The sequence below is a fragment of the Papaver somniferum genome, unplaced genomic scaffold (genome assembly GCF_003573695.1).
Source record: "Papaver somniferum cultivar HN1 unplaced genomic scaffold, ASM357369v1 unplaced-scaffold_15, whole genome shotgun sequence".
Lineage (NCBI taxonomy): Eukaryota > Viridiplantae > Streptophyta > Magnoliopsida > Ranunculales > Papaveraceae > Papaver > Papaver somniferum.
In genome coordinates, this window is record NW_020624376.1 from 3,120,093 (window position 1) to 3,131,228 (window position 11,136).

The 11,136-nt window shown below is 36.0% G+C and overlaps 2 protein-coding genes across 3 annotated transcripts; one reads left to right on the plus strand and one right to left on the minus strand.

The window, feature by feature from the left end:
* The first annotated feature begins 1,147 nt into the window (after positions 1-1,147).
* Positions 1,148-1,711, plus strand: LOC113335693 (zinc finger protein 7-like). The gene has a single exon (XM_026581714.1). It carries the CDS (start codon positions 1,148-1,150, stop codon positions 1,709-1,711), a length of 564 nt encoding a protein of 187 aa, XP_026437499.1.
* A 5,389-nt stretch (positions 1,712-7,100) lies between these two features.
* On the minus strand, positions 7,101-10,275 carry LOC113335533 (peroxisomal (S)-2-hydroxy-acid oxidase GLO4-like). 2 transcript variants are annotated; one of them, XM_026581566.1, is made up of 12 exons: positions 10,154-10,275; positions 9,275-9,422; positions 9,055-9,179; positions 8,909-8,955; positions 8,748-8,825; positions 8,502-8,626; positions 8,368-8,425; positions 8,228-8,290; positions 8,058-8,127; positions 7,821-7,921; positions 7,537-7,641; positions 7,101-7,455 (listed from the first exon to the last, which is right to left on the minus strand). In XM_026581566.1, the coding sequence occupies exons 2-12, from the start codon at positions 9,415-9,417 to the stop codon at positions 7,369-7,371; spliced, it is 1,002 nt and encodes a 333-aa protein (XP_026437351.1). In that variant the 5' UTR covers positions 9,418-9,422; positions 10,154-10,275; the 3' UTR covers positions 7,101-7,368. The 2 variants fall into 2 exon arrangements, with proteins under 2 accessions (XP_026437351.1, XP_026437350.1); XM_026581565.1 differs by lacking the exon at positions 10,154-10,275 and having other exon boundaries at positions 7,254-7,433; positions 9,275-9,417.
* Between the last annotated feature and the right edge of the window lie 861 nt (positions 10,276-11,136).

The window sequence follows — 11,136 nt, forward strand, 5'->3', positions numbered from 1 at the left end:
AAATCCTTTGGAAATTTTATTATTTAGAAGAAAAATTGTTAGTTTGCCCCCCTTGAATTTTTGTTTTGGTTAATTAGCCTTCCCTGAAAAATTATTTTGGCTCCGTTCCTGACTAGGATGAAACTGAATATATCCTAAATTAAACTAAGAAAAATTAAGTTAGTCAAAAAAATAGCTAAGATGAAACTCGTTGCATCCTGATTTCAAGAAAGACATGAAAAATTATTCAAAAAATAAATAGGATCAAACTGTAATCAAATGAGAACAAATCAAAGGAACCGTTATTATTTGGAGAGGTGTATGATCGAGGGCAACTCCAGTGATGAAGACAATCAGTTGATAATAGAGAAATCTAAACCATTCATAACATTGGGATATTTTAGTCTGTTACAGAAAAATCAAAGACAATTTTCTGGGTGTACTACCTAGTTAAGATATTATAACAATATATTTTAGATTTGATGATATTTGGATGGTATCTTTTTTTAGCCATCCATTACATCCAAAAATGAGATTTTATGGGTTACTAGACCAATTTAGTGTTTTTATATTGTTGGGAACAAAAGAAAATTTATTAATAAAATAAGCATATATACTAGTGAAAAATCAGACAATATTAGTACGCAGTTAACTATAAGTAGAAAATGTGCGCATCCAAACTTTTGTCCTAGTCAGTTGTATGTGTTTGTACCAAAACCAAAAATGAAACTCAAAACCATAATGGGTAAAATGGTCTTGCTGCAAGATTGCTAATAGGGGTACGGAATTTTTTGGAAGTGTAGCAATATAGGAATAAGACAAAATAATATTTGCCTGGGTCGGTACACTCTCAAGCAAAATTGGTATCCTGTTAGCATCCTTGGTCTTGTTGTGGGTGATGTGTTGTGCGAGAAAACTCTTTTCTAATAGAAGTAAGCCATGCGGCGTTTTCTGATAGGCCGAGACATCAGACAGGTGATCTTTTGGGTACATAAGATCCATAGCCATTCAACCCTACTACCACCACTTCTCCCTTGTTATTTATTCCCTTCGATCTACTCATTGTTTTAAAGCATAGGGAACCCAATCCCAATATCCCTTCACTCGAGTTTATTCCTCACCTTAATTCTCTTATCTGAATTCATAGAGAGTATACAAAGGTCTCAAAATGTTCTCTCAACAACAAGACAGATATCCAACAAAAGAAATTCAAGAGAACAGCCAAGAAAATAATGGTTCGATCAACAACAACAAGAGAGAATGGTTAGAATTAAGCCTTGGTAGAACATCTAGCAGCAGGGACAATTCGAAGGATGAGTATGAGCAAACAAAACAAACATTCCACAAGATCTATACATGCAATTATTGCATGAGGAAGTTCTGTAGCTCACAAGCATTGGGTGGTCATCAGAACGCTCACAAGAGAGAAAGAGGACTAGCTAGAAGGTACGGTTCCCATGAGTTAGCGAGTACTATGAGTTTACCCAACCCCTATATTCATGCTACTCCTTCAACATTTGATGAAAGTAATCACTCAATGGTCGTGCAAAACCCTAACATATTAGAAGGAAACACTGTTGGCCATTTTGTCGATGTGAAAGCCTCGAGTAATATGATATGGCCTGGAAATTTTCATGTTGATCATCATCATCAGCCCAACCAGCCAGTGTTCTCAAATGGTCAATCGGCATCAACCGATGATCATTCACTTAATTTGAATCTTAGTCTTTGATACCGTGAGCCACAAATGCAACATAGTCAAAATGTCACTGTTTCAGTTGAATATGGTGGTTGGCCCTTGTAGTTTCGAAGCGTCAAACCTCTGTGTTTTTTTTTTCTTTTTTGAAAGATACCTCTGCGTTGTGTTGATTGAAGTTAAATATTAAAAGTGTCAGCGTTTATATATACACTAAGATACATCACACTATCACAGGCATGCACTTGTTGGTAATACATAAGCGACTGTTGTCCCTCGATTCATTTCTTGTCGGAATTTCTTTTAGTTTTACTGTAATGCTGCTCCACTTCACTTGTTTAGTTTATTTTCTATCCTCCTCGGCTGTTGCCAATGTTTTTATGGTAGTGCAATTCTCTTCCAACAAGTGAAATCTCCAGCAGAAAGATATTTTCTCTTCATTCAATTAACTTCTTGCTTGCTGTAATGGGGAGGAGGAGATTATCCGTCACTTGTTCATTCATTGCGAGGAAAAACTGTGGAAGGAAAGAAACATTAGAGTTCATGGAGGAAAATGTAAGGCAGTCTCTGAAATGATGATAGTTGCAGTGAAACACGATTGATATACTTGTGGTGCTCTGATAAAGACATCTTCAAGGATGTGTTCAGTTTCGCAGGCCTTGTTTCAATGGGAAACAACTGTTGTGTTGTGTAATCTCTATTTGTCTTCTTCTTTTGGGCCCTTGTGACTAGGGCTGGCAATGGATAAATATCCGCCGGATATTGGCCATACCGATAAGGTTAAGGTTAAGGGTTATCGGATAACCGATATCCGATAACATCCGACGGATATCAAAAATCCAATTCGATAAGGTTATGGTTAACCTATCGGATATCGGATTTTTATCCGTTAATATCGGTTTTGTTGGACAGAAGCAAAATCTGAAATTTAACGGAATTTTCAAGTGTTTAGCTTAACTGAAAGACAGAAAAACCCACACAAACACTACTCCAGTGTCTCAGTCACATCACACATGAAGAAAAAAACTACAAACACCCAACCAAACAGTCTGCAAACTAAAGTACACAACAACAAAAGAGAAAAAACCATGTCTTCTTGTACATAGACTTAACAATAATGTCAAACAACTTGCTAGTGATGATCTTCCTTGGATGCCTGGTTATATGTTGCATCATTGCATCAACTTCAGTCGATGACTTCCATATCTGCATTCACAAACAATCAATTAGAAAAGAAAAACAAATAGTCTTAAACATGAGAGACATCTTCTACACTGTAACACCAAAAACTGAATTCAAAGCAGTTTAGGTTCTTATATTATTGGTTGTTCCAGTACTGGTCTCCGCGGAGTGTTCATGTGACGGAAATGGGGAAAAACGAAACAAAAGAGAAGCAAACATGGTTTATACTAGCAACAGGGTTTAAACGAAACAAAACGAAACAAACGAAACAATATATTCTTTATGATAAAAGCGCATTTGCAGGTGGAGTTATACTAGCAACAGGGTTTATACATGTTTTTCCATACTCATGCTACTCATGGTCATGCTCATGGTTATGCTTTCCTTGGTTGTTGCAGAAAATGAGAGATTCAATTGTTGTTCGATCAGCTAATGGTACATGATGCATCACAGAAAAGCAAAGGAAAAGAACTAACCAAAGGAAAAGAATATTTACCTGCATCAAAGAAGCCTGGAAGCCAATCACTTAAGCATAGAAGTGCTTGGACTAATTCTGGACTTAATGAAGCTCTGTGTGTTGTTAGAACCCTTCCACCATCGCTGAACATGGACTCTGATGCTACACTGGTCACCGGAACAGCCAACACATCCCTTGCTATCTTTGATAGAATTGGGTACTTAGCGGCACTTAGCTTCCACCAACTCAATATATCAAAATTGTATTCATCTTGGGGTGACACAGTTGGAAGAATTGGTTCTTCTAAGTACGTCTCTAACTCAGATTTTTGAACATCATATTCATCATTTCCAACAGAAAAGTAGCATAATCTGGGTTAGTTGTACCTGGGCCTCTTACATCGAGAGACAGAGTTGCTAAAGAAAGCAGGAGCTGAAGAGTTGCTAAAGAAAGCAGGAGCAACACTTTGATCTTCTTGTTCTGGCTGTTGGGAAATTGGTTGACTGCAGCTTGGAGTTCCAACTCTATTGGATGCTTTTTCACTTTGAGACATTCTGAGAACAACGACAACCCAGAAATAAACACACAGTTCATGAGTTCATTAATGTACATATGACATAAAAAGGGATTAAACAGAAACAATCAATTAGAAAGAAAAACAAATAGTGATGCAGACAAACAAATAGTGATTCCAAATAGTATAAAAATGAAAGTAGCAGGGGCAAAATCTCACAAAGATTTCTTGAAATCAGTTGACATATTAACATAGAAATGACAAAATTAAACTAAAAGGAAGATTCAAATTCCTTTGGAGCAACAACAATATATAGCAGCTTAAGGGTATCGTTGGTTGATATAAAATTGATAATCAATCAAACAACTCAAAACCCTAAATTTAAATCAAATCGAAAACCCTAATTTCATCTGAATTCAGTTGTAATGAAAAAGCTAAAGAAGAACATGAATACATGATTGATTCTGACAGTTAAAAACAGATATATTCAAACATCAAACATGCAAATACGCAATCGATTTGGGGAAAAAAAAACTAACTTCGAAACAATCGATTAGATTCATGACTAATGACTTACTTCTTGAGTGAGAGTCTCTGATCATCAATATTATCGACCAAATCACGATCAAATCGATCACTCAGTCCCTCTCTCTCGATCAAATCACGATTCACAAATATTTTTCTGAGTTTTCTGTGTTAGAGAATGAGAAAAAATGAGTAACACTAAAGAGTCTGAGACTTTGATTAGGTTATTCTCCCGACAGATAATACCTAGGGGTAGGAAATTACAAGTACACCCCTAGGCTATCGGATGTCGGATATTAACCTAACGGAAGGACCCCAATCCGATTCCGATTCCGATAAGAGGTATTATCCGATAGCTTATCGGATTCCGATATCCGATATGTCGGATTAAATCCTATAGGATGTCGGATTTTCGGAAACGGATCTTGGATTTCGGCTATCCATTGCCAGCCCTACTTGTGACCATGCATTCTAAAAAAAAATAATCTTTTTCTTTTAAATCCAAGAATAAAAAAATAGTTTATTAAATTGTTAGAAGATGAAGCGCATTATCCATGAAGCTATTAAATGAAATGATGCCATATAAAAACCTAAACATATGTTCCATTTAGAAGCGCAATATAAACAGAAAATTTAAAATAAAATGAACGCAATACGAACATAAAGAAGTCAGATATTTTCAATCAACTCTCCTTGCTAAACTAGCATGGAAAACGATTACTCATCCACCTGATTTTTGGGTTTAAATTCTTGAATCCAGATATTTTGTCAATGCTAATTCTATTCGTGATATTGTTAGTAAATAAGATCTTGAATTTGGAATGAGATCTGGATTGGTTCTGGTAAGTCTATCTTTATCTGGAAAGAGTGCTTAATTAGGTGTTAAAAGTGCTTACAAAGCCATTCTAGATGAGTGCGAATTCGTGCACACTTTTTAACGAGTGTATATTTCACATTTCAATCTCTACCCTTGATTTAATTTAGGGAGTTATGTAACGAGGGCCGTGATTCTAAACATGGAGGGTAATGTGACCATCAGTTAAATAATCAACCAATCAGAGGAATATGTGAAATATACACTCGTTAAAAGAGTGTGAACAGATTTGGACTCATTCTAGATGATCATTTAGCATCTCATCCTTCCAAAAATAACCCCAATGTAGATTGGAAATGTAGTCTCCCTCCCAGAATCAAACACTTTTTGTGGAAATTTATTCATGGGTGTGTGGCCACAATGGACAGGCTATCTAGATTCACTAAACACAAAAATAATTGGTGCATCTTTTGTGGTAACCACCCTGAGACAATGCAGCATCTTATTGTTGGTTGCATGATGTCGAAAAGGATTTGGCAGGTGGTATTTCCTACTAGCTCGGTCCTTAACTTTGCTCTTAATTTTCATAACTGCTTACTTGGTTTTTTCAGCTCCTCAAATAACATATATGATTGCTCCCTGTTGGAAAATATTAGCTTTGTTGCTTGACATATCTGGAAAAGTAGATGCAAAAATGTCATTGAAAATTTACAGGTTAATGTGGATGGAGTGGCAAGACAAATTTCTAGCCATGTCAATGATTAGCACCATATACAGTAATGTGATTGTTGTAGAACATTGAATACATATGTTAACCATGTAGTTGTAAGAAATGTTACAACTAAACTCCACAATAACTGATTTAATCTCTAGGTGATCATTATGAACTCTTGTTTTATTAACCAAAGATTAAGAATGTTTACAAGAATGATTCAAGTATTATAACAATTTTACTTGAAACCTAAGCTTACTTTCTCTCTCTTCCTATTTCTTTTCCAAGACTTGTCCTAGAATCCTCCCAGAAACAATGACTCTCTCCTTTATATAGGATTTTACATAGTGGATGACAGCTAAGAATCCCATTATTTTCGGGATCACTATGCGACATATTCACTCATATACAGTCGCTCATCTTCGCATAGCATACTTCTTCGCATAATTCTTCACGCTTTACTCGTGACTTTGCCGACATCATCCGGTGCGTCATCTCAACTTTGCTATGTGCGATGATTTTCGCTCAGGTTGTATTCTTCACTTTGCGTAATTATTATCGTGTGCGATATTTAACTCCTACAAACTACTTTTGGAAACCTCCTACTCAATCAATATTGAAAATTAATTTTGATGCCTCATTTATTAATAATTCTTCTCCGTCTGGAATATGACTAATTGCTCCGAACAATGTAGGTGCTTGCACCGGAGCCACAGGGTTCACAAAGTTAACTACGGATCCAGAACAAGTTGAATCTGCGGCTTTTCTAGAGGAAGTCACTTGGGCTAAGGAGAAAAGAATAGCACGAGTAATTTTTGAAGGAGATTGTTCAAATGTTATCAATCCTGTGAATGGAAATTTCTCAGCCATGAAGTGGACAAATCTAAGCTTTATTTCAGATGCTTTAGTTTTGCTTAAACAATTCAGTTTTTTGTCTTGTGTTTACTCGCATAGAGACACAAATAAAATAATGTAGCTGATGTGATCAGCAAATTTGCTAGGACTTCATCAATCTGTCAAGAATAGGATTCACACCTTCCACTCTGGTTGATATGATCAGCAAATTTGTTTTTTGGATTTTTCAATCATGTTAATTAGTTCTATAAATAGCTGTGTCTCTCATTTGTAATTTTCAATAACTCAGAAACTTTTATCAGTAAAATCTACTGTATTTGAGATTGTGGTTCCTAGCTAGAAATTTTTTCTGAGTGACTAGAACAGTGGAAAAATTAAGAGATAATGGAATCCAATATTGCGCACACTCCATCAAAGTGTTTTAATCTGGTTTTAAGAGATCAATCTGTTTTAGGTGCGAATACTTATCTTTGGAGGTTTTGTTTGAATCGCGTTACAAAGGAGCCGTTTCTTAGGTATTTAGAGCAACGATTGCAATTTCTCACGTTCTGTCCGCACATGATTTCTCGTTATATCCTTCACAGAACAGCATCCACACAGGGACATGGTTAGCTCAAGTTCATCCCGCAGCATCTCAATGACACGTGTTACCCCGTATTGTCCTTTTGCTGCTAACCCGTAGATCACTGGCCTGCCAATCTGCAATAGACATGAATACAATCTGATTACAAATATAAGCTCCCTGTAACTGTCGACCTCTCTCTCTCGCTGCCACATTTTTATGAGCTGATGATTGACTTACAAGAACAGCTTGAGCCCCAAGGGCTAAAGCTTTGAATACATCAGTTCCACGTCGAATTCCCCCGTCCAAGAGAACAGGAATTCTTCCTCTAACAGCTTGTACAACCTGCAATTTTCCATCATCAGCAAAACTTTCCATAATTGTCATTTCAACAACGCATGCTTCACATTATAAGTGAGAACAGTTTATCCGAAGAAAGAAAATAATTTTTCATTTCGAATGCATTTCCACCGATCACAACGAGAAAATCTAAGGCTTCTCAAAACGTTTTAGCAGGAAATCACCTCTTCGAGAACAGAAATAGTGGCTGGAACAAAATCAAGTTGACGAGCTCCATGGTTTGATACAATAACCCCAGCTACTCCTACTTCTACAGCTTTTACAGCTGCAAAAAGAGGACCGTTTGCATACAACCCCGTTAAACTGAATAAGACTGAAAGCAAAAATGAAAACCATACTCTACAAGGAACACCATGAAGTATCAACTACTCAGTTATTGATTTCAATCATCTTGGACATACCGTCTTCAGCAGTGAGCACCCCTTTGAGAATAATCGGTAAGTTTGTTATAGACCTCAACCATTCTATGTCCTACAAAATAGCCAAACGAAGTTTTAGAGTTTTACTGGAAGTTTGATAACATTACAAATTTACAATGCTTGGCAGGATAACCAAGATTGCTGATTCATACATTCCAGTTTAAAGAAGAATCAAGTGTTTGAGAGGCGAAAGCTTCAAGGTTTGACCCGTTTTCCTGCAAAACAGATAGGAACAAGTGAATTGCAATGGAACTTGTAACACCTTTGATTTCTAATGAATATTTATACGCACAGCAACCACTTCAGTTGCCAAAAGACCATCAAAGTTCTTCAGTTGGGGTGAAACCATCCTGCATAAACATCACTGGTATGTTCAATTCGAGAAAAGCATCCACATATTCAGCAAATAAGGGAAATGGATCTCACTTATTCCTTATGTCTCTCCATCTTCGACCAAGTTTTGGAGTGTCTACCGTTAAAACTACAGCCTTGAATCCGTTTCTTTCAGCTCTCTGCACTAATGTAGCTGAAACATCCCTTCTTTTGAATACCTTTATAAGCGAGAATATGAGATACCAAGTTTGCAACCACTAGTGAGCATTATGAGATTATTGAAACTAGAAATTCAACAGAACTAAAGGTTTACGCGAATGAATTTTGTGCATATCTTACGTATAATTGGAAGAACCGAATACCATTGCAGCTTGAAGCAACCTCCTCTATCGTGCGAGTGGACGAATAGGATAATACCTATGGTAAAAAAGGAATATAAACATATTTTTACGCTAAAATCTTGAATGTTAACAAGGACAAATAAACTTCAATGTTATTACCATAATCGTATTAGATGCAGCTGCAGCTTTAGCTGTTGCAACTTCTCCTGAATCACAAATGTTAGGCGGTTAGCGTAACTGAAACACATTCAAGAAAAATAGCATACGAACTTCTATTTTTTGCCCGAGTGTCAGTGAATTCAAACCTTCAGAGTGAGCTAAGCTATGAAATGCAGTTGGAGCTACCATAATTGGCGAAGACATATCATAACCCAGTATATTTGTCGATAGATTTATTCTACTCACATCAATAAGAACTCTTGGTCGAAACCTGTTCATGAATATCCCATTCAAAATGAACAACTAAATCATTAACTACATTAGTCCCAATTATGAAAATGTACTGATTCAGCTTTGATATCTCACGTGATTCTGCGAAATGCGTCCACATTTTCCTTCAGTGTATGTTCATCCTCTGCACCTCCAGTGAAGTAGTCATAATACATCTTTGGAAGAATTTGTTTAGCTAACTGTTGGAACTCACTTACATTAACCACTTCAACCACCATGTTTCCTAGAAATGAAATATTATCCCATCAATTTGTCAATCAGCGAAACATTGTAAATGCAAGTTCTTCAATAATTTATGTACTCATGAAGTAGCCCCCTGCTAAAAACTATTCTTGTATCCAATCATGCGAACCATGTCTACCCGCTTGTTCTATCTATGATGCTATCATTTTTACATATCTCCTGGGCGGTTATGGTCTAACGACATCCTAAATTCACAATGGTCGGATTTGGTCTCCGGTCAACAAAATTCCATGTTATTTTTCACATGGTAGAAAGACGCCCACCGGAGACACCACATACCATATCAGCAAATGTATCAGGCAAAGATGGTAAATAGTTGTTCCAATGCAAAGATGGCAATTAAATGGTCCAATTCCTGTGAATTGGTCATCTCTAGGTAATTTTCTCTACTTATGACTGAACTGTGTTTTTTTGGAGAGACTACCACAAAAAAAGGCGGTAGCTCTCTAATTAAGTCCACCAAGGTCATATTGGGTGGGTCTGGGTCACATATGTAATCAAAGAAGTCCTCATCTGTTCGATTACTAGCTAACTAAGATCTGTACACACAAAATTTTTGTTTGATAGAAGAGATCACAGAGACTGGAAAATTAAAGTTTCTCATCATTGTTGTGATTACTCGAAGAAATCAATCAAAATCCAAGTATAAAGATATATACATAGATTTTTGTTTATGAATATAACTAAAATATATGAAGGGAAAATTCATACCTATAGAGTATAGAGTGGAGGAGAACTGATGAAGAGGTTGACCTGAAAAGTTAGATGCAGAGGAGAAGGTGCTTGTTGTGTGGAAAATGGAAACCAATGAAAGAGAGAAACAAACTCAGTTACTGCAGTTATGGGAGTTGACTTCTACTGTACTAGTAACACTGCACATGTGATACACGTGACCTATGATCATCAAAATTTCAAAACTATTTTAGAATTGCGATTTATCTTCCATAATGCATCTCACTATACTACATTAGGTTGATGATATCAATAAGTTAAAGTTTACAAGGTAACAATAATGTTTTTGATGAACAATGGACCGCATATTGAAAAACCATGAATCATTTACACAAAATTTTATCGTTCATGTAGGTTCTATTTTTAGCGTTGGATGATATTTTAATTTGTTGAAAACAAACTAAATGGACAATTTATCTTCTACATAATATTATTTATTGGTGAAGAAAACATTCAAAATTCTCTCTAATAGCATAACAAGTTCCTAAATGCATACGTGTATTTACATATAGAACAAAAAAATGTATGTACAGTATATACTACTACTATGAACATATACTGATTCAAACAACTTGGCATGAACCTCATTTGCATGAGACTCGATGTAATCATTACAGACTACTGCTTTCTTCAAATGGCAGCTGCTGAACACATTCAATTTAAACCAACAACATTAAACTTATTACTTAGATTTTCGCCGATGAAGCAAGTCGAGATTGTGTATATTAGGGTAAGTAAGAGAAGAGAAAAGGGGTTTAGAAGAACTATGTTTTGTATTACTGAATACGTTTTTACAGTACAATATTGCAAAGCTTTAACAACCTATTTATACAAACAGGCTTTGTAGAATTCTAAACGTGTAAAGACTTGGAATACAAGTATTGCCTAATATAATCATTTTCCTAGAATACAAGACATTCTATGTATATAGAGTTCTGGAATGTTACGTAACTGATGATGCT